This window comes from Dermochelys coriacea, chromosome 18, assembly GCF_009764565.3.
Source record: "Dermochelys coriacea isolate rDerCor1 chromosome 18, rDerCor1.pri.v4, whole genome shotgun sequence".
NCBI lineage: Eukaryota > Metazoa > Chordata > Testudines > Dermochelyidae > Dermochelys > Dermochelys coriacea.
This window is the reverse complement of record NC_050085.1, coordinates 23,228,319-23,252,491: the sequence shown is the minus strand read 5'-3', so window position 1 is coordinate 23,252,491 and position 24,173 is coordinate 23,228,319. Positions and strand designations below refer to the sequence as shown.

The following is a 24,173-nucleotide window of genomic DNA, read 5'->3' as shown; positions in this document are numbered from 1 at the left end:
GGTTCCTCAACTGGTGGGGAAGAGAAGGTAGCTGATATTTTATGGCTAATCTACAATACAATTGTTATAAATGAAATATGTAAGAGAGAGATATGGCTTTGCCTTCCCTGCTCCTCTCCAAAATCTTATGGCTTCCTATCGAGCTGACCCCTTCCCCACAACAGCTGGCTTTGGGCAGCCCTACCATCACCCCCATTTTACAAAGGCATGCTTTACCTGATGAGAACCATGAGTGACTGATTGCTATAGGAAAAAGCTTCTCTTGGAACAAAGAGCTAGTAGAGGAGCACATTCCCTTCTTCCTAGGCCTAGACCCAGATCCCAGTTCTCAGAAATTAACATGGACAAAGCCCATAAAATGTGCTAGTTACCTGAAAACTTGTAAGGGTTCAGTAACAATTACTTTAAATGCTATTGTAAAGTAAGGCAGTAGACAAACTTCCTCCACTCCCCCAGGCTGGTGGCAACTGCCAACTACGTGGATAGCATTTGGGCACATCAAAGATTCTTTACAAAATGCTTGTTTTACTTGGGATTGATCTCTGTGGGAGCCGGCAGGTACCACTGGGTACTCTCCTCCTCCTGAACTGCAAACCAGTATGAGGAAACAGCTACTAGGGCTAAAATTATGGAACATATTATTTACCCTTTCACATAACAAATGAGTCTGGAGTCTGCCAATGAAATTAATAGGCAGCAGGCTTAAAACAAACACAAAGAAGTACTTCTTCATACAACTTACAGTAAATCTGTGGAACTCAGGGGATGTTGTGAAGGCCAAAAGTATAACTGGGTTCAAAAAAGAATTAGATAAGTTCATGGAGGATAGGTCTAACAATGGATATTAGCCGAGATAGTCAGGACACGACCTCATGCTCTGGGTGTCCCATAACCTTTGACCGCCAGAAGCTGGAACTGGATAATAGGGGATGGATCACTCAAAGTTGTCCTGTTCTGTTCATTCCCTCTGAAGGAGCACTGGCCACTGTCGAAAAACAGGCTACTGGGCTAGATAGACCATTGGTCTGGCCCAGTATGGCCGGTCTTATGAACTAAGAGATGGAAGCCAACACAAGCATGTTGCTTCACCAAGATTATTAAGATAAACCTGTCCTGTGCCCTGTATCTAGGTCAAATCAGTACAGTGAGAAGAGGTGAATTGCTCTGGTCAACTGAATGTCTACACAGACTGGTCTCCCTCTCAATACTCTTATTGGTTGTGCATCAGTATATCTGTGGTGCACAAAGTCAGAGGTCATTCAGAGTTTTCTGGACCTTCTTGCATTAGCTGCTAGGGTCTGTTCTGGCCTCAATGGAAGTTATGTAGTTGCATCAAAGACAGAAGTAATTAGTGACTATTTCTTCCTGACTCATATCAAATCTAATCTTCAGGGTAATTTCATGAAGCATAGGGGATTTCTAGACATTGTGATTGGAAGGGAAGCAGTAAATTGCCAGGGAAGGGATTTATGTTTTATGTTCCACACTCCCTGTGCCATGTTGCCAGCAGAAGCACATGAGGTGGATTCCCCTCCTTAAGAGAGGAAGTTGCGTTCTCTGTGAGGGCTCCAGGATTCTGGAACTTGCTTCCCCCTGGGTTTGAAAAAGCCCAAATATGGTGACCTTCTAGCACACTGAAAAAACTACCCTCTTGAGAGGGCTGATAATGTGCTTTCTGGAATGATGAAAGGATAAAAAAGAGCTTTTTTATAGGTGGCTGGTTGGGCAAGCGCTTATATGAATTAACTTTTAATAACGCTGGGATTCTGCTGTAACCTTAACTATGTGTTCAGGTGTCTAGAACCTTAGATAACTGTCTCCTCTTCTTCTTATTAAACGGAGACAGATTATGGATGTCAGCCAGGAGGCTGCAGGAACAGTCAGGCCAGCCTACACTTTGCTACTTTACTTCCAATGATGAGGCCGGGGTCTTCAGACTGTCACAGCACAAGTGCATTTCAATGGCAAGAATGGCCCACGGACCCGCATGTGATGGCACTAGAAACGTGTGGCACCGACATCAATTGCCATTGTGGGGAATTGACACTGGTAGGGTGAAGGAGGGATGAAGGGGACTTGTCCATTTTTAACTTGGCTTTAATGCAATAAACATTTTGTGTTTTTTTGAAAAGGAAATCACATGGCTGGATTTTGCACTTCACCTCATCACCCTCCCATGTGCTCCATCCTCTCTTCCCCTACCTGTCTCTTGCTCCTCCCCTTCCCCTCCTATTGTACAAGCAAATAACTGGCAGGGAAGCCATCTCTCTGGAGTAACCTGTGGTAAGGGGATTCCCGATTTCTTCCCCTCTTATGTAGCAGTGGCCCCAAAAGGAAGCAGCCAGGCTGGCTTCTCTTCTTCCCCAGGGGCTTTTACAGGCTTAGGCTTTTCTGGGCAAAAATAAGCCAGTGGAAACAAAGAGCAGGAGCCGACCCTATAACCCACAGACTAAGGACCCAGGAATAAAGCGTGCAAGGTGCTTACAGGAGATCAAGCCAGTCAGAACCGATCCTCCAGAAATGCAGTCTAAGGGCTAGTCTACACTGGCAATGCTAAAGTGCAATGTGGCTTGTGTAGTCGCAGCAGAGCATTCTCCCAGCACTCTAAAAATTCCACCTTCACGAGGGGCATAGCTACCAGCACTGGTGCACTGTCTATACTGGCGCTTTACGGCACTCAATCTTGCTGTGCTCAGGGGGGTGTTTTTTCACACACCCGAGCGAGAAAGTTGCAGCACTGTAAATTGCCAGTGTAGACAAGCCCTAACTCCCATGCTGCCCTGTCCTGGCAAATCATTACTCTGGTTGGGCTTTCGGTACCAGACGACGTGGCTTTCTGTTGCAGACCATAAAATAAAAGGTCTGATTCAAAGCTCTTTGAAGGCAGGGGGAGTCTTTCCATTGACTTCAATGGGTTTGGATCCGGCTCTAAAAGAGGAGCAGAGCTCTATGAATTGGTTACATGCATTTCCGCACAGAGATAATGCGGGCAATAGTGCAATCCAGAGGCTTCGAGGGGAGGGGGGACAAATAATGGACCCTATCCCACACCCAGGGATCCCATTCTGGTTCCCATAGTCCCCTCCTCCCTCAGTGACCCCTAGTCTCCCCTAGCCAAGGAGTCTCCCCCTCTCTTACCCACACAGTGCATGAGCTGGTGCTGCCATGAGTTGGATTCTCAGCGTACTCCCCAATGCTCCACGATCCAGGAACCTGTGTGCCAGGTTGCAACACCATTTGGCTCAGCACCCCTCCATTTAGACAGAAGGGTGGCTGGGCCAAATTTGAGTGGTGTTGTGACCCTGTGCACTAAGTCACAATGCCACTCACTGATATCTGGCCCAGCCACCCCTTCTTCTGTACAGAGGGATGGCCCGGTCAAATATCTGTGGTGGTGTGACCATGCAGCTGGAGTAATGCTCTGGCAGCAGCTGCACTGATTAATACAGGATCTTTGCTTAAAAGTGGTCAGGCCGTAGCCCCCCCTTAGCTTTGCAGTCTATGGTACTTTGGCACCACTGGATGCAGGACTGCCTTGCTCTAGAGCAATTTCACTGGTAGTCTCCGGTGCCGTAATACCGCAACCATGTTTTTCTTCTGTTTTTGCAGCATCTAGCACACTGAGGCCCTGATCCATGTCTGGGACTCATAGACGATTCTGCAATACAAACAATAAATAATAAAATCATCCCCACAGTGGAATTCCAGCATGCTGGCACTAGAGTAATACGTTTCCTTGGGACACGTAGGTCAGGAGTCAGCTGTCTCAGAATTGCACTGCCCTTTTCTAATATGCACAGATTTACAGGGAATATTCCTGTAATCAAAAGGTGGCAAATGCTGTGTTTCTCTAATCATTTGCCAGTGAAATGTCAGGTATGCTTTACCTGCTGAGTTTCCTGGCACAGGACAGGAATTCCATAAGATACAGAAATGCAAGATTCTTCATTAGGAAATCAAACCTGAGACACAAACTTATGTGCTATGCTGAGCCTGAGACCATTTGCAGACCATTAATTAGAGACAGAAAATTACTGGGGTCAGAGTGAAGCTCCCATGAGTTTATATCACGCTTTTGCCTGTCACTAGAAATTACCTGAAGTTTGACAACAGATAAAGAGCTCACCTGACCCCTTCTACCAGACTGGACTCTCTCCTGCAGGGATATCTGAATTCAGTTTTACATACTAATTAATAGTGTAAGATCAATTTAAAAAGTATTTCTGCTGTTAATGAGTGTGGGAGGCCAGTCACCTCTCCAACCCTATTTCAAAGGGTGTAGAGGTTTTTAAGATAGTGAAGAGCCCATTAATTGGTTTCCTTTGCCAAAACAAAATTGGAATCTCACTAATAATTTCCTTGTTCAGATCATTCCAAGGCCTCTGGGGCAGAGTCTGGCAGGCAGTTGTAAGAGGAGACCTACCAACTCAAAGTGGCACCAGGCCCTGCCACAACAACAGATAGAAAACTTGCAGACATAACTCCACTGCTACAATGATAAATGCCCCCCACAACACATCTTTCAAGATCCATGTGGTCTTACATGCTTATCACAACATGTGGTGTTGTACCTCATCCAGTGCACTAAATGCCCTGACAACAACTATGTGGATGAAAGCACCTTGTTCTCGAATGAACTCACACAGAAAAATGATAAAAGATAAAAACCACCATATCCCCTGTGGGCAAACATTTTTCATGAGTATCTGACCTCTCAGTCCTCATCTCAAAGGAAATCTGCACACCTTCAAAAGATGAGCTTTGGAGCTTAAATTCATAACTTTGCTAGGCACTAAGGGCAGTCTTCATTAGCAATGTTAAAGCACGGCCACAGCAGCGCTTTAATGTGTCTGTGTAGTCGTGGCACCAGCACTTTAAAAAACCCACCTCCATGAGGAGAATAGCTCCCAGCACTGGTGCACTGTCTACACTGCCACTTCACAGCGCTGACACTTCAGCGCTCAGGGGTGTGTTTTTTCACACCCCTGAGCAAGAATGTTGCAGCGCTGTAAAGTGGCAGTGTAGACAACGCCCAGAAATCATGGTCCTAAATAAGACACTGGATTTACAGCTTATTACAAGTTTCAGAGTAGCAGCCGTGTTAGTCTGTATTCGCAAAAAGAAAAGGAGTACTTGTGGCACCTTAGAGACTAACAAATTTATCTGAACATAAGCTTTCGTGAGCTACAGCTCACTTCATCGGAATGCATCCGATGAAGTGAGCTGTAGCTCACGAAAGCTTATGTTCAAATAAATTTGTTAGTCTCTAAGGTGCCACAAGTACTCCTTTTCTTTTAGCGTATTACAACAATCTGTAACCCACTACCTCCCCCCCCACCCTTTTTGTCCTATGACTGCAGACATTAACTGGCCACTTCACCTTGAATGGTCTCTTACAATGTGCTAATTACTTGTGCTAAACAATCTGTTCCACATTTGTTTAGTTGTGACATTCTGAGTTTCTTTCCCTGACCTGACAAAGAGCTGTGGGTAACTCAAAAGCCTATCTCTTTCACCAACAGAAGTAGGTCCAGTAAAAGATACTCCCTCACCCACCTTGCCTCTCCAACATGAGGAGACTGACTTCTCTAAAAAGCAGGTGACATTTCCACACCTGCTCCCAAACAGTGGTCAGCACACAGCCTCTACTTAGGTAGTGTTTTTCCAACAAGGCTTTGTTCTGGCAGTGCTGCAATGTGCTGCAGTGCAGACCATGTCATTTCCTCCTCCTCCTCCCCCATTTCCATGCAGAGCACGTACACTGCAGAGACTGAAACTACCCGACATCATTGAGCCAGCTCCTTCTCACCACATCTCTGTTTCAAACACAGCTATGTCTGTAACTTGCTAGGAGCCAGAGAGCCACATATTTGCTGCAGAGGTTAATGGCTTTCCACTGTCTGCATGTTTAATACCACTACCTCTGGCTGTACAGCCAGCACCTTCATTTTATTAACGGCTCAATGAACAGTCTTATGAACATCATTCTAGTAGCATTTCTCTGAGCCTCCAATTCCAAATGGGAGAAAGTAACAGCCATTCAACACAGGAAAACATTTAAAAAGCAAAGTGTTGAATGGCTTAGCGCAGACAGCTTTGACAAATCACACACTTGTTCCCTGCATGTAGCTGTACATAAGGATTATGTTTTAATCCTACAAACAACAACTGCATGAATCAACTGTTCCGGTGAAAGCTGGATCAGGTTATTCTGACCCTGAAGATCCCACATTGTATTGGAGTTTCAATAGAAATGTATTTTTACATGACTGATTTGTCAGAAATAGCAATTTGAGCCCTGGGTTTTTCTGTATGCAACTAATTATCCTAGGTTCTATGCTAGCCTTCAAAAATTTATCCTGTGTTTTTTCTTAAAAACTGATCCAAACCCATCTCTTTCCTGATCCATCAGATAAGGGTACTTGGATCTTCCATAATATCTTTCATCTGCAGACTGTCACTATCATTATCCCCATTATACAGATGGGGAAACAGACACAAAGGGAGGAAAAAGAAAAGGAGTACTTGTGGCACCTTAGAGACTAACATATTTATTTGAGTGGGAGGGTCCAGAGCTCGGGCTCCAGCCTGAGCCCGGAAGCATACACAGAAATGAAACAGCCCTGCAGTCTGAGTCCCGCAAGTCCAAGTTGGCTGGCCTGGGCCAGCCATGGGTTTTTCCTTGTGGCGTAGACATACCCACAGACAGCGAGCGGCAATCCCTGTAATAGTATCCAGGTTTCCCAAGCAGCCTCTACTCAAACATCTGGACAGTGCTCCACAGGGGCACCCAACATTTGCACTGCTCAAGGGCACAGTTTGACTTACAAGGAGTCTGAAGTATAGACTGTAGAACTGTAGCCTGATGAAGAAGTTACTTGCCCTGTGCAATAACGATGGTTCTTTGAGATGTCTCTCTCTATGGGTGCTCCACTGTAGGTGAGCTTGTGTCCCTGCACCGCTGATCGGAGAACTTCAGTAGCAGGCCCATTACTCAATAGGCTGCCCTGCCACGAAGCTCGTCAGCATGTGCAGACTAACCCCCCTCAGTTCCTTCTCTACAGTAGAGTCATTGACAAGAACTCTGGAGTAGAGGGGAAGAGGCTGGGTTGTAGAACACATCTTGAAGAACCATCATTACTGCTTATGTTCTTATGCACAAGGTGAACAACAACTTCTTCTTGGAGTAGTGTCCTATGGGTGTTCATTGTAGGGACTCCTGAGCAGTATCCCTACTAGATGGTTGCGGCTTCGGAGTCGGGTCACTTACAGATGACAATACTGTGGAGCCGTAGATGGCATTGGAAGGGGAGTCCCCAGTGATCACAGTGTTCTGCAAAGGTGTGGACTGACACCCATGTCACCGCGTACAGATTTCTGAGATAGGGACATTCTTGAAGAAGGCAACGGATGAAGAGATCGACCTTGTGGAGAGTGTGCAAATACTGTCTGGACGGGTCATATTGCAACCCTAACAACATTGTCTAATGCAGTTCGAGACCCACTTAGAAAGCCTCTGGGCTGATATTGCTGAGCCCTTGGATCTTTCCGTAATAGAGAGGAAAAGCATAGGAGACTTCCAGAAAGCCTTTGTCCTATTCAGATAAAAAGCTAGGGTTCTCCTGACCTCTACTGTGTGTAATAAAGCCTCCCCGTTTAACACAGTGACGCTTGGGGTAGAAAACTGGAAGGTTAATCAGTTGGTTCATGTGGAACAGGGAGGTTACCTTAGGGATGAATTTTGGATGTGGCCTGAGCGTAACCTTGTCCTGAGAGAATACTGTGCAGGGGGATGTGCCATCAGAGCCGCCATTTCTCTTGTTCTCCTGGCCGAGGTGATTGCTATTCCCTTTAGTGTCTCACCAAGGCTCTGGCTAGTTGTGTTCATAGATGGCTACAAAATAATGGTTAGTTTGTTGGCAATTCAGAAACATTAAATTTCCTGAGTACGACAGGAAGTGGAATTAAATCTTCCAATAGCTCTAGGTCACTGGCAATACTGATACGAAAAGATGTCTATTAGGTATCATTAATAGTTAACAGAGAACCCGGGATGCCATCCTCCACACAGCCATTTTTCCAGATGAATAAATTATTTTGTCATGTAAATAGCCATAATAAAGCTTCTACATAGTGGAAGCTTCAAAATGCCTTACATGTAATGTTGTTGTAATCAGGCAGCAGGCTTATGTGGCTACAGACAGATTGAAATGGCTTGTTAAGAATCAAGGTTCCAGTAGCCATACCCCCTGCCCAGGAGCCGGACCTGATGGCCGCTTCCAGGGCGCAGCATGTAGCCAGGACAGGTAGGGACTAGCCTGCCTGAGCTCCACAGCACCGCCAACTGGACTTTTAATAGCCTGGTTGGTGACGCTGACCGGAGCCGGCAGGGTCCCTTTTCGACTGGGTGTTCTAGTTGAAAACCGGACACCTGGCCTCCCTACCTGCCCTGGCCCCACGCTGCTCCTGAAAGTGGCTAGCATGTCCAGCCCCTAGATGGAGGGGAGGCCAAAGGGCTCTGTAACAGGCATGCTGCCCACACCCACAGGCGCTGCCCTCACAGCTCCCATTGGCCGCGGTTCCCTGATGCCCCTCCACCCAGAAGACTTGCCGCAGTCCAGATTAAATTAAGTAGATGGCCGGATCTAGCCTGTGGACCAGATGTTCCCCGCCCCTGTGTCCGTAGAGGAAGGATTGATATTCAAACTTTTTATGTTATTTTAAAAGATCTTAGTAATTTATGCTTCACATATCTCCGCTAAAATGGTGAAAGTACATTTACTGTCAAACTGCCTATTCCAATGCCTGGAAAGAGTTGGTCACATGGTGTTGGCATCCTTCCTATTTGCAGGTACCCTTGCATTATAGGTAGCTAAAATCCTTTAAATACTATTCTAATGCTACTCTTCCATTTAAAAACAATTGCTGTAGTTGCTACAGGGATTCTGTGCAATTGTGAACTGGATGAGGGTTGGCTGACAGACACTCTTAAGATATGATCCACGTTATGAAGAAGGTTGAGAATGGGAAATGACGCCCAAGGAAGGAATATTACAGAAAGGGATCTGAAGATCATAGTGGATCACCAGATAAATATGAGTGAACTGTTTAACGCTGCTGCAAAAAAAGCAAACATTATTCTGGGATGTATTATCAGGACTGTTGTAAATAAGACACGAGAAGTAATTCTTCCGTTCTACTCCACACTGATTATGCCTCAGCTGGAGTATTGTGTCCAGTTCTGGGCGCCACATTTCAGGAAGGATGTGGACAAACTGAAGAAAGTCCAGAGAAGAGCAACAAAAATTATTAAAGGTCTAGAAAACATGACCTATAAGGGAAGACTGAAAAAATTGGGTTTGTTTAATTGGAAAAGAGAAGACTCAGAGAAGATATGATAGCAGTTTTCTAGTACATAAAAGGTTGTTACAAGGAGAAGGGAGAAAAATCATTCTTGTTAACCTCTGAGGATAGGACAAGAAGCAATGGGCTGAAATTGCAGCAAGGGCGATTTAAGTTGGACATTAGGAAAAACTTCCTACTGTCAGGTGGTTAAGCCCTGGAATAAATTGCCCAGGGAGGTTGTGGAATCTGCATCCTTGAAGATTTTTAAGAGCTGGTTAGACAAACACCTGTCAGGGATGGTCTAGATAATACTTAGTCCTGCCATGAGTGCAGGGGACTGGACTAGATGGCCTCTTGAGGCCCTTTCCAGTCCTGCAATTCTATGAATCCACGTCTCACCTGCACTGGAAGAAAGAGCTGCTGGGATTGAATAGTGCAGTGTTATAAATATGCTATTTCTGTCCTTAAGGATATCTCTAACTTAATAAAAAAAACGAGGAAACCTTCTGCAGTGCCTCTCAAACCAGATGCTATGAGAGAGCACTTTGTACAAATTAAGGTACAGGCACCACTACTCCTGATGGGAGCTTGGTTTATAAGAATCAACAGTTTTCCACAGGCGGTTCCATCTCAGGTTTGAGGCTCAACTATTACCCAACCATCAAAAAAATGTGAAGCGAACACTGCTGCCTACTAGCAACTCAAATGCTCATGTTCAAATTCAAAAACTCTTAACTGACAGTGTGCCCTGCAGCCAAAGGAACCCACCAGTATTAACTGGGGTTTGATCACAGCACCATTCTTTATGGACATTAGGATTTTCTCCCTCTGTTTTCCAGAAACTAATAAAGCAAGCAGATCAAGACATGCAGCATTAGATCATCTAACACATGCTTGGGGCCAATGCAGGACAGTTTACTATAATACTACTCCGTCTTTGCTTCGATATTATAGATAGGGCCCTACCCAATTCAAGGCTATGAAAAATGCATCATGGACCATGAAATCTGGTCTTCACTATGAAATCTGCCGGGGACGGGCAGGACCAGGGGCACGTCAGCTGGGGCTCCTACCATGTGCTGGGCTCCATCTGCTAGTCCGGACTTCCTCTTCTCCTGCAGGGGCCGCTCTCTGGACAGGTCAGACCCACATCTGGGTACCTCCCTTGACTGTAAGAAGCTCTGTGGCTACAGCCTAAACAGGCCCCCAACTTCCACAAAGGTTTGGCACCCTTTCCCTCAGCTCTGCCCTCTCCAGCTCCGGATCCAGCGCTCAGGCATATAAAGGGCCTTGGACTAGCTGGGGAAGTGGGGTGGGGCGGGGGTAAAAAGGGAACCACAGCATCCCCTGGCCACGAGGCCCTGGGCAGTCACATGCCCGTAAGGCTAGTCCTGCCCCTGCCCAAAAAGTGATGACCCCCTATACCTTGGCCCGCTGCTCTCTGGCTATCCAGCTCCGAAGGCAGCACTTCCATCAGCAGCAGTGCAGAAGTAAGGGTGCAATAATGCGACCACCACACAACACTCTTTTGATCGGTACCCCCATGGTTATAACCATGAAATTTCAGATGTAAATATGTGAAACTGAGGATTTTTAAAAAGAAAAGGAGTACTTGTGGCACCTTAGAGACTAACAAATTTATTAGAGCATAAGCTTTCGTGAGCTACAGCTCACTTCATTCGATGCATTCAGTGGAAAATACAGTGGGGAGATTTATGTACACAGAGAACATGAAACAATGGGTGTTACCATACACACTGTAAGGAGAGTGATCACTTAAGATGAGCTATTACCAGCAGGAAGGGGGCGGGAGGAGGAAAACCTTTTATGGTGATAATCAAAGTGGGCCATTTCTAGCAGTTGACAAGAATGTCTGAGGAAAGTGGCTATTCTTCAACAAAAAAAACTTCAAAAAACAGACTCCAAGGAGAGACTGCTGAATTGGAATTAATTTGCAAACTGGATACAATTAACTTAGGCTTGAATAGAGACTGGGGTTGGATGGGTCATTACACAAAGTAAAACTATTTCCCCATATTTCCTTCCCCCATCCCCCCACTGTTCCTCAGAGGTTCTTGTCAACTGCTGGAAATGGCCCACCTTGATTATCACTAAAAAAGTTTTTCTTCCTCCTCCCCCCCCCTCCCCTTAGGGTATGTCTTAGCCTTAGGTATGTCACACTGCAAGTGAAGGTATGATTGTAGAATGGGTAGGCACATCCCCTCCAGCCTTAATCTTGCTAGCATGGGTAACAATAGTAGTGAACATGTGGCAGTGTGGGCTAGCGGCCCCAGTACAGCCCTGCGGAGGAGCCATGATACATACTCAGGTTGCTAGTCTGTTGCGGCATAGGCTAGCAACCCAAGTATGTACACAGAGTCCTTGGTGGAGCTGTACTGGGGTGGCTAGCCCACCGTGAAGTCTTGCTGCCACATTTTCACTACTTTGATACCCTCAGTAGCTAGATTAAAGCTAGCTTACTCCTGCTATAATCACACCTTCCTTTGCTGGGCAGACATACCTTTAGGAAGGGGAGCAGACAGAACAGACTCAGGAAGGGACTCTCTACACTTGTCAGACTCCTGAGAGGAGGGAGAAGCCTCGTTTCCTGGGCTTTATAGACCTTCCCAGCTAAGGGCTGAACATGATTCTGTGGGCCGAGAGACTGTTTGGGTTGATCTGTTTTGAATCTTAGGTTCTAAGTTAACAAAGTATGCTTATAAAATTTGCAGACGAGACAAAACTGGGAGGGGTTGTAAGTACTATGGAGGACAGGTTTAAAATTCATGACAAATTGGAGAATTGGTCTGAATTCAGCAAGATGAAAATTCAATAAAGACAAATGAAAGCACTTCACCTAGAAAGGAAAAATCAAATGCACAAGTACAAAATGGAGAATAACTGTCTAGGTGGTAGTACTGCTGAAGAGAGCCTGGGGGTTATAGTGGACCACAAACCGAATATAGCTAATATGATTCTGGGGTGTATTAATAGGAGTGTTGTATGCAAGACACAGAATGTAATTGTCCCTCTCTACTCAGCACTGTTGAGGCCCCAGTTGGAGTCCTGTGTCCAATTCTGGGCATAACAATTTAGGAAGCATATGGACAAACTGAAAAGAGTCCACCGGTGAGTAACAAAAAGATAAAAGGTTTAGAAAATCTCACCTACGAGGAAAAGTTGAAAAAACTGTACATGTTTAGTCTTGAGAAAAGAAGACTGAGGGACAACCTGATAACAGTCTTCCAATATCTTATGGGCTGTTATAAAGAACACAAAAAGAAAAGGAGTACTTGTGGCACCTTAGAGACTAACAAATTTATTAGAGCATAAGCTTTCGTGAGCTACAGCTCACTTCATCGGATGCATTCCTCACGAAAGCTTATGCTCTAATAAATTTGTTAGTCTCTAAGGTGCCACAAGTACTCCTTTTCTTTTTGCGAATACAGACTAACACGGCTGCTACTCTGAAACCTGTCATAAAGAACACAGCGAACAATTGTTCTCCATGACTACTGAAGGTAAGACAACTAGGAATGGGCTTAGTCTACACTGCAGCAAGGGACATTTAGGTTAGCTATTAGGAAAATCTTTCTAACTATAAAAGTAATTCTGGAAAAGGCTTCCAAGGAAGGTTGTGGAATCCTCATCATCGGAGGTTTTTAAGAACAGGTTGGACAAAAAACCTCTCAGGGATGGTCTAGTCTACTTAGTCCTGCCACAGCGCAGGGGGCTAAACTTAATGACCCTCAAGGTCCCTTCCAGCCCTACATTTCTATGTTCTATGAAAAGCCCTGGGCAAAGGAACTGGAACTCAGCCGTTGTCTGGAGTGTGATGGTCAGCCCATCAGCTTACACTGCATAATGAAGAAAAGTTTAGTTGTGCTGTTCATAGCTGCTGTAAACAGGTACCTGCTACAGCTTCAATCTATTTGCACCTTAAAGCACTAAGGCTCACATTTTAGAATTTGCTTCACTCAAAGATGCAAGGCCTAGCTGGTTTAGGAACCTAAATCTCATTATCAAAAGGGATTTAGGCACTTAGGAGCCTAAATACCATCAACTGTAGATGTCTGAAAATGAGATTTAGGCTCCTAAATCTGCTAGGAATTGCAACACTGAGTGCAATAATGCCTAAATACTGTTACAAATCTGAACCTAAGACTAGAAGAAGCAGACTGACTACGTAAAAAGAACAGGAGTACTTGTGGCATCTTAGAGACCAAATTTATTAGAGCATAAACTTTCGTGGGCTACAGCCCACTTCACTGGATGCATAAAATGGAACATATAGTAATAAGATTGTGTGTGTGTGTGTGTATATATACACACACACACACACACACACACACACACACACACACACACACAGAAAGTGGAAGTTGCCATACAAACTGTAAGAGGCTTATTAATTAAGATGAGCTATTATCAGCAGGAGAAAAAAACATTTGCAGTGAAAATAAAAAACTGTGGCTGCTTAGCTATTTCAAGAGGATGATAAAGTACTTAAAACCAGTACAAATTCAGAGGCTGTAGGTCTGTGTTTTACTAGGAGACTTCTCCATATTCATCCTGTAGCTTTGAAAAACATTTCTAATTTAGAGTACCAAACAGCATGAGGGATATTACTCAGCCCTATGCTTTTAGTGCTTTGGATGTTTCTAGAGCAGGATATCCAAGCACTAACTTTTTATACTTTGAAATATTTTGGAAGGGATTGAATAATCTATTATATACTCTGTTTAACACCAAAAGCTGATGTTTGCATTGGGTAACAGAACTTGAGAGGAAGTTTGCCCTGAATTTATTATAGGCTGAATGAATCTAAACACCTTGGGTGAAACCCCCACTGAAGTCAATGGAACCAGGATTTCATCTCGTTTACAGCTTTCAATTTAAGTTTTCCAGAGCACTCAGCTGAGTTATTCACATTTGCAGTGAGCTTTCTTTTGTGTATTAAGCTCTTGCATGATTGTCATGGCAGCCCTACACAGCTACCGGTACTCAGTCTTCTCCTCCGGGGCTCTTTATTTCACATCAGGGGCCCATGGGTGCCACAATTATATAAGTTTCAGAGTAGCAGCCGTGTTAGTCTGTATTCGCAAAAAAAAAAGAGGAGTACTTGTGGCACCTTAGAGACTAACAAATTTATTAGAGCATAAGCTTTCGTGAGCTACAGCTCACTTCATCGGATGCATTTGGTGGAAAAAACAGAGGAGAGATTTATATACACACACACACACACAGAGAACATGAAACAATGGGTTTATCATACACACTGTAAGGAGAGTGATCACTTAAGATAAGCCATCACCAACAGCAGGGGGGGGAAGGAGGAAAACCTTTCATGGTGACAAGCAGGTAGGCTAATTCCAGCAGTTAACAAGAATATCAGAGGAACAGTGGGGGGTGGGGTGGGAGGGAGAAATACCATGGGGAAATAGTTTTACTTTGTGTAATGACTCATCCATTCCCAGTCTCTATTCAAGCCTAAGTTAATTGTATCCAGTTTGCAAATTAATTCCAATTCAGCAGTCTCTCGTTGGAGTCTGTTTTTGAAGCTTTTTTGTTGAAGTATAGCCACTCTTAGGTCTGTGATCGAGTGACCAGAGAGATTGAAGTGTTCTCCAACTGGTTTTTGAATGTTATAATTCTTGACGTCTGATTTGTGTCCATTCATTCTTTTACGTAGAGACTGTCCAGTTTGGCCAATGTACATGGCAGAGGGGCATTGCTGGCACATGATGGCATAGATCACATTGGTAGATGCGCAGGTGAACGAGCCTCTGATAGTGTGGCTGATGTGATTAGGCCCTATGATGGTATCCCCTGAATAGATATGTGGGCAGAGTTGGCAACGGGCTTTGTTGCAAGGATAGGTTCCTGGGTTAGTGGTTCTGTTGTGTGGTGTGTGGTTGCTGGTGAGTATTTGCTTCAGATTGGGGGGCTGTCTGTAAGCAAGGACTGGTCTGTCTCCCAAGATCTGAGAGAGCGATGGCTCGTCCTTCAGGATAGGTTGTAGATCCTTGATGATGCGTTGGAGGGGTTTTAGTTGGGGGCTGAAGGTGATGGCTAGTGGCGTTCTGTTGTTTTCTTTGTTGGGCCTGTCCTGTAGTAGGTGACTTCTGGGTACTCTTCTGGCTCTGTCAATCTGTTTCTTCACTTCAGCAGGTGGGTACTGTAGTTGTAGGAATGCATGATAGAGATCTTGTAGGTGTTTGTCTCTGTCTGAGGGGTTGGAGCAAATGCGGTTATATCGTAGCGCTTGGCTGTAGACAATGGATCGAGTGGTATGATCTGGATGAAAGCTAGAGGCATGTAGGTAGGAATAGCGGTCAGTAGGTTTCCGATATAGGGTGGTGTTTATGTGACCATCGCTTATTAGCACCGTAGTGTCCAGGAAGTGGATCTCTTGTGTGGACTGGTCCAGGCTGAGGTTGATGGTGGGATGGAAATTGTTGAAATCCTGGTGGAATTCCTCAAGGGCTTCTTTTCCATGGGTCCAGATGATGAAGATGTCATCAATGTAGCGCAAGTAGAGTAGGGGCATTAGGGAACGAGAGCTGAAATTTGAAATTTGGCCAAATGCATCCGATGAAGTGAGCTGTAGCTCACGAAAGCTTATGCTCTAATAAATTTGTTAGTCTCTAAGGTGCCACAAGTACTCCTTTTCTTTTTGCGAATACAGACTAACACGGCTGCTACTCTGACACTTGACAAAGTTCACCAACTAACTTCTACAATATGTTGTGTGAAATCATTAAAATACTTTGACCAATTTTTCTATTAATTTCTTGAAATTTAAGCTTTATTCTGAAATGGAAGTGGTTTGTAAGGAGCAATTTTATTACAGAGGGAAATCCCAAATTTCTAGCTCTATTCATTGCATGTCTTAGAGTCCTAAAAGCAATTTAAATAAATTGTTTACCTCTATATTTATTGGAGAAAGGGAATCTTTAAAAATGTGAGACCAGCAATGACTCAATAAAGCAGCCAGAGGCAGGCCTGCAAAAAATATTTAAAATATACTCAAGGTTTCCTTGTGATCCTATTTCATGCAAAAGAAGAACACAGATGCTCACGGTTACCCAGTGTCATTTGACACTGAAGCTCTCTTGTACAACGTTTGTTTTCTTACACAAATGCAATGACAACATGATAAATACCTGTCTCCTTCTGGAAATGGTTTTTACATTATTTTGAATAAACAAAGAAGGTTGCAACCATAGAGTCTCTCTCTCGCTCTCCCTGTACAAATCTTGTTCTAATTTTAGTAAACTAATACATTCAGCTACTTCAGAACATCCTCCCAATACACACACACACCCCTAACATGAAAAACACAAATGCTGCTAGCTAAACACCTCAGCATTCAGCAGACTCTCAAGCAGCATTAAACAAAAACAATCTTTGAACAGACAAAATGCCTGAATACACCATCATACATTAAGGATTCATTCATCCATTCAAAAAAGCCATTAAACTGCTACACTTTTAAATGTACTGAAAACACTACTTTCATTATTTCAAACTTTGCCATCACTATAGAAACAAAAATTATACAAACTGCTAAACATATAGGGGGCATGTCTTAACTCCTTAGTGACTACTGGATGTCTCCCATATCGGTGTTTGAGGCAGCTTTTTCTAGTTTATATTATTTAAATAAGATCCCATATCAAATAATATTGCAAGTTACAAGTATTTATTTAAATAATGTGTGTTCCCTAATAAAGTGATCTGTAGCAGCATTACTAGTTCAGGATGAAAGCTTCCGTTCCATTCCCCCCCCCCCCCCCCCACACACACACATGCATCCGATGAAGTGAGCTGTAGCTCACGAAAGCTTCTGCTCAAATAAATTTGTTAGTCTCTAAGGTGCCACAAGTACTCCTTATCAGTTCCATTTGTAATTGACAAGAGCCCAAGGGCATTCCCACAACCAATGTGTTGGGGACCTATTTGCAACTTTAAAAGGAATAAAAAATGCAAGAGAATAAACACTGAACAACAGAACTTAAAAGCTACATGGTAGCATCAAAGTGCCACAAGTACTCCTTTTCTTTTTGCGGATACAGACTAACACAGCTGCTACTATGAAACATTACTTAAAGTTGTATACCTTTGTCTATGGTCCTACAACAAATTTAGTTTTTATTTAAGCTCTCACTGGTAATTTAACTTTTATACTGAAAATTTCATTGTTATTATACATAGATAGCTATAGATATTAAAGTTCCTTTTCTTGTCAGCTATATCCCAACCTTATGAGACTTTTTAAACACCTTTAGGTTATATTCTTAACTAGCCAAAAGGAAATTACAACAAGGGAACTAACCCAGCATCATCATCCTCAGGAGATTTTCATAAGCATGCAGATGTAGCAGACTGAAAGCACAGCATCTATCCCTTCTGCCTGCGCACACCACCACTATTAAATTATACTCTGTCATTCCTCTGTTAAAACGCATGGGTCACAGTGCAACGAAGTCAGGTTAAATGCAAACACCACCACCTACAGCTGTAAATCCAGCTGTCCTACAAGGAAAACATGAAAAAATAAGACACCATTTCCTCCTTTTATAAAGAGCTCTGAAAAACAAATCACTAAGGGAGCTGCAGCTTCTCAGTGTCTTGTAACAAGAGCGCGACAATAACCTTTGAAATTGCAGCTGGCCGAACCCCGCCCCCCATTTCCTTCTCGGCTGGCTTCACGCCCCGACCCTCAGCCAATCGCTCATGTGAGCGGCTCAAGCCAATCAGGAGCTGCAGCAATGACATCACCCTCTAGCCGGCATTGGTGAACCGCCCGGTGTTTACAGTCAGGCTGAACCAATGAGCGCCCCAAGAGCCTAGGCCCGCCTCTCGGCGCGGCGCGGCGCGGCGGGGCGGGGCCGCCCCGGCTGCCCGCTGTGGGGCTCTGCAAGCACAGCTCGCTTCGTCCCTCCCCAGGCGAGCAGCTGCTCCGTCCGCACCGGCCCCCCTGGAGCGGAGAGGCAGAAAAGCTCAATAAAGCTCCACAAAATGGAGAGGAGTTTGGATGAGGCTCGTGGGTACGAAACTGCCGCGCCATGAAGTGACTCCGCGCACGGGGCCCGGGCTCTCGCTCCGCCTTATTTCCCCACGTTCGCTGCCGGGGCCCGACGCCGCAGTTACCGAGCGGCAGCCGCTCAAGTCAAGGGATCCCCTGCGCTAGGGGCAGGGCAAGTCCCGAACGCTGCTCCCGGTCCAATGCAACGCGCCCCCCGGCCGAGCCAGCGGGACTCGCCCCGCGCACGGCCCCAGACGCCGAGTCCCAAGGCGGCGGCCGCGAAGCTGCTCCAGATAAAGCAGCCCCCGCCGAGAGCCGGCTCGGCGCCTCCCCAACGACCCAGAGCGTCCGTCTGACGCCAAAACCCCGCCCGGCCCCTGGACAGACCCTCCAGAGGCGCTGCCGAGCGGGGGTTGGGGAGCCGCAGTTCTCAGACCGGCCCCGGCCCCGGCCATCGCCCCCGGCCATCGCCCCCGGCCCCGGCCCCGGCCGCCTTACTCACGCTCCCCGCGCGCAGGGCTCCATGACCCCGGGCTCGACGGACCCGGCTCGGACGCCCCGGCAGCGGCAGGCGGGGCAGGGGGCTCGTGGCCGCCGCCTCCCCTCCGCGCGCCCCGCTCCGGCTTCCCCAGGACCGGCCGCCGCGCGCGGAGCCTCTGAGGCGGGAGCCGGCGAGACAAAGGGCGCGCGGATCCCTCCCCTTCCCGCGCCCCGCCGGGCCGGGCCGGGCCGGGCCGGGCTGCAGGAGCCGCGCCGAGCGCACCTACCTCCGGGAGCAGCCGAGGCAGGGCTGGGAGGGGCGCGCTGCTCCCCCAGCCGCACCAGCCCTGCCGCAGAGCCCCGCGCCGCCCCCGCACCGCACCGCACCGCCCCGCACCGCCGCGCCGGGCACCGGCCGCCCCATGCCCGGCCGCCGGGAGCACGTGTCCAGGTAAACAGCGCTCGGGTTGGGCCGCCCCCACCCCCGGGCCGGCCGCCCCCACTGCGCGGAGCCCGCAATGCAGCCGCCCGGGGCCCGCCCGCATTATGACAAACCCTGGCAGCCGCGCCGGGGGACGCTCCGCGGAGCAGGGCCCCGGGACCCCCCGGCCCCTGCAGCTACGGAGCTGCGTCCCCATCGCTACCTCCAGAAGCCCCCGCACGCTCTGCCCGCCACCTTCCAGTCTGTACCCCGGGCCCGGCCCGCCCCGCCCGGGCCCCCTGCCTTCAGCTCCCAAAGCCCCGCACCGCCACAGATCAGCCCAGCAGGCGCCCCGGGAATCCCCTGCGCTGGCCCGGCAGTCTTAGGCACATGTTGCTATGTCTACACTGCCGGGAAAGTGAGTTTGCAACCCGCTGGTTAAGCCGCCTTAGGTAGCTCTGTAGGGGCTGGAGCTAGGGGTGCTTCTGCACCCCTGGGGCTTGAAATGGTTTTCTTTATAAATGTTTTACAGTTTGGTTCAAGGGCTCTCAGCACACACCCCCCCCCATAAAAATTGTTCCAGCACCTCTGCGCAACTCCTTAAAATCGCAGCGCAAAGGTAACCCAGTTTTCACTCTGACAAGCAACTTAAATTCAGCTGCAGGCTCTCCTAGAGTATAAGGCAGGGATGGCTAAACATAGTGTCCCTCGGAGCTGCCTGTGACAATCTTTAGACATTCAAGAGCCGGTGCACACCTGCTAGGGCTCAGGGCTTCATCCCATAGACAGCACCTATCAGGACTTCAGCCCCACTCCTGCTGAAGCCCCAAGTCTTGGCAAGTGTGCCCCACAGGGCTGAAGTCCCCAGACCCCCTTCTCTACTGGGCAGAAGTCCCTACCCCACCAGCCCACTGCAAGGCAGAGGTCCTAAGCTTCCTCCCTCCAGTCTGGTGGGTGGAGAATGGGGAGGTTGGGGGGGGGCTCCGCGAGCCACACATGAATGGTAGAAGAGACGCATGGGGCTGGCGAGCCACAGTTTGGCCACCCTTGGTATAGGCTTTAATGGGGGCTGCGCAGCTGAGTTAAAAGCAGAGTTGCCTGTCTTCATTGCTATTTTAACCTGAGTTAAGAACACACCTTTTTTTGGAGTGTAGACATTCAAGCAGAGGGGAAAGCCCAGTGGAGTGAAGGGACAGGGGCTGTGTATGGTGTAGACTAAGGCTCCATGTACTGCTCCAGCTGCTGTACCCATGGGAATCTCTGACTTGCATGCCCATAGTCAGGGAGCAAGCTGGCATAGCCAGGAACCGTTTAAAGTCCCATCTATACTACGCCTTGTGATTGTGCAATAGCCAGGTCCCCCCTCACTCATTGTATTGCAGGGGCGGGGGAACTTAAACTCCATGAACTCCCTTCAATTCTCCCATGACCTGTTTTCGCATCAGGTACTGCTCAAACTCCTAGCTAAGTCCACACACAGCTTTTACAGTGGGATAGGAGCTATAACAGACACCATCACCACCAGTGTGAGGAAGGGAAGATCCAAGCCTGGCTCTGTCATCAGACTGACGCAAATACAGCATCTCCATCTCTCACTCCTATCATTCCCTGATTGTAGGTAGCGCAACAAAAAATGATCTTGGGAAAATAAGCGCTAGAGCAGCATTGCTGGGCTGAAGGAGAGCTGAGGTGGGGCTCAGAGAAAACAATGGGAGACAAAACATTCTCAGGGGCTGGTCCATGACTGTGGAATGAACGACCCAAGGAAGTAAGGGCCATCACCAACCTCACCACCTTCCACTCCAAATGGAAGGTGCAATTCTTTGTCCTTTAACTGCTCTAACAAATAAATAGCAACATATATATTTTTAATAATCCAACCCCTAAAATCCTACCAACACAGGACACTCCACTGCACATGCTTCTCCCCTGGGGAGAGGATGAGAGAAAAACAACAACCCTTAGATGTGTAGTCAATTGCTTCATGCACTATCAGCAAGTCCTCAGATACTACAGTGATAAGCATGGTATAAGATGCTATATAGAACAGAATGAAATGAAGAAAGGGGAAATTCAGGCTGAAGATCAGGAAAAACATTCTAAGAGTGAGTGCTACTAAGCTGCAGAATATCTAAAGTGAAGTGCTGGAAGGCAGCACTGCCAGTGGAGGACATAAGGACCTAGGCCCCACACCTGCAGACACCCACGTGTTTAACTTTACTGAGAAGAATGGTAATAAAGTTTCACAGATTCATAGAGTTTAAGGCCAGAAGAGACTATTATATTATCCAGTATTAACCAGTTAAGTTAACATTTGCATAATTGTTTGCAGGATTGGGTTGTATTAGCCATTTTCATCTGTAATTTAAGAGGCACAAGAGTCATAGAGTTTAATGCCAGAAGGGACCTCTAGATCATCTAGTTCAGTAGCCCCAACCTTTGTGGGAATAGCACATTCCTATTCCCAGAAGACTGTGGTGGGCGCCAGATACCCCGCTGCCGAGAAGCGGCAGCAGAAAGAAGCATTGCAAAAGTGGATGGGAACCTGGGAGGCAGTGACCATGAGATGGTCAAGTTCAGGATCCTGACCCAGGGAAGAAAGGAGAGCAGCAGAATATGGACCCTGGACTTCAGAAAAGCAGACTTTGACAACCTCAGGGAACTGATGAGCAGGATCCCCTGGGAGAATAACATGAGGGGAAAAGGGGTCCAGGAGAGCTGACTGTATTTTAAAGAATCCTTATTGAGGTTACGGGGACAAACCATCCCGATGTGTAGAAAGAATAGTAAATATGGCAAACGACCAGCTTGGCTTAACAGTGAAATCCTTGCTGATCTTAAACACAAAAAAGCAGCTTACAAGTGGAAGATTGGACAAATGACCAGGGAAGAGTATAAAAATATTGCTCGGGCATGCAGGAGTGAAATCAGGAAGGCCAAATCACACTTGTTAGAGTCAGGATGTAATCTCTGGTAAACTTATTAACATGCATGTAGATTCTTGTGGTGTTTATTATGTTTTCTTTGTAATGCTCTTATCTTAAGAATAAATATGCTTGCTTAGACAGAGCTGGTAATTTAACTATGGGCAATTACAGTAGAACACCAGAGTTATGAACTGACCTGCTAACCACACACCTCATTTGGAACTGGAAATACACAATCAGGCAGCAACAGAGAAAAAAAATACAATACAGTACTGTGTTAAACATAAACTACTAAAAAAAATAAAGGGAAAGCAGCATTTTTCTTCTTCGAAGTAAAGTTTCAAAGCTGTATTTAAGTCAATGTTCAGTTGTAAACTTTTGAAAGAAAAACCATCATGTTTTGTTCTGAGTTACGAACATTTCAGAGTTACAAACAAAATCCATTCTGAAGTGTTCGTAACTCTGAGATTCTACCTTACAGTGTTTACAGTCTCTGAGGAGAAGGCAAAGCAGGTCTGCTGAGGCAGTTTGACTTGCTGGGGAATTCACAGTGTAGGCAGGGAGCTGTGCAACCTGGGAATGCTCCAGTCAGGAGGGAGAAAGACGTGTCTTTGCCCAAGAGAGGTGATAGCTAGGGAACTGGAAGCCTAAAAATGGGTGCCCTTGCTGGACCATAGAAGGGGAATACAGGTGCAGTTACCCCAAACTGTGACACCTTCTTCCTAGAATACCTCTTACATATCTTGGAACTCTTCATTCTTGCTGTCTTAGTGTATTTGTCTCGAGATGTGTGGTTCTTTGTAGCTGTACTATATTTCACTTCTAAAACCCACAAATTAAAATTTTTTCTAAATTCATTTCCCATACATTTTGAAAATGTCTCATCCATCTCAGATAGAAAGATGGAACATACTGCAGATACTGCTAGATAAATCAGAGTGTTAGAGTATGTCTACACTACAAGTGCTATAACTGCAGCTGTGCCGCTGCATGATAAACACTTACTATGGCGATGGAAGGATTTTTCTATCACTGTAATGAATCCATCCCCTTAAGAGGCAATAGGACGACGAAATAATTCTTCCGTCAACCTAGTGGTGTCTGCACAGGACTTACATCAGCTTAACTAAGTCTCTACTACCCAGAAAGATGAATAAAAACAATGATTTCAAGTGATTTCATTTGATCTGGTATTCAGCCTTCTGAGCAGTGATGCTCTTTGTTGAGTTCTATGGCTGGGAAGCCTATATATGTGTAAGGTAGTACTGGGATTAATAACAACAATTGGTTTATTTTATCTTATTAAATGTGATTTTGGAGAAGCAAAGGAAGGGCAAGTATGTCATGGTGAATGAACATTTTCTAAAAATGTTAATGATTTTATTTCTGTGCCCTACAGAGCTGTGAGCGACTGTCTCTCTTTACATCTTCTGTAGAGGTGAGTCATCAGGCTCCTCAAATGTTGCTTATGAAAAGGATGATTCACCCCCTTTGACTGCAGGTTGCCCCAGCTCCCAGTTCTAGTGAGAGACAGCTTCCTGTGCTTCTGGGATTATTACTATTAGACACCATTACTAAACAGAGAAAAATCACCCTATTTAGCCAGACATTGGACTAAGGAGAAAGTTGTTTCAAAAAAGTAAACTGTCCGGTTTTGTTTACAAACAGGTAATAAGGAAACAGTTGTTTATAGCTTAAAAACTCACATTTTTTTTTCAAACATTTTAGTGTTAAGTTTAGTAAGACTAAGGGGATCAACCAGGAAAGTACTTCAGATGCTTGCTGCCCTGCCTCCCCAGGCCCTGTCTACACTAAGGACATTTTCTAAAAAAATCCTTTAGTTGCTAATATTAGTGGGATGTTTTCAGAAAGTGTCCTTAGTGTAGATAGACTCTTTGGACAATATCCCTCCCACAAACAATTGAGCCCTCTCAGAAAAAGCATTTAATGGTGTCGCATTTTGTATTAC

General features: G+C 46.0%; 1 protein-coding gene across 19 annotated transcripts in view; it reads right to left on the bottom strand.

The window, feature by feature from the left end:
• The window catches only part of CAMTA1 (calmodulin binding transcription activator 1), a 927,426-nt gene that overhangs the window by 54,233 nt on the left and 849,020 nt on the right, over positions 1-24,173 (bottom strand). Inside the window, exon 1 of one of the 19 annotated variants that reach the window (XM_038376477.2) lies at positions 19,144-19,233. The exons of 15 other annotated variants lie outside the window; for them this stretch is intronic. Coding sequence is in view for 2 of the 4 variants with exons in the window: in XM_043499830.1 (XP_043355765.1) it covers positions 17,684-17,816 (133 nt within the window). In the remaining 2 variants the exon portion in view is untranslated. Of the gene's footprint in view, positions 1-3,138; positions 4,535-17,683; positions 18,184-19,143; positions 19,234-24,173 lie in introns of those variants that run through there. 3 more of the 19 variants (XM_038376474.2, XM_043499830.1, XM_043499831.1) reach the window with 3 other exon arrangements.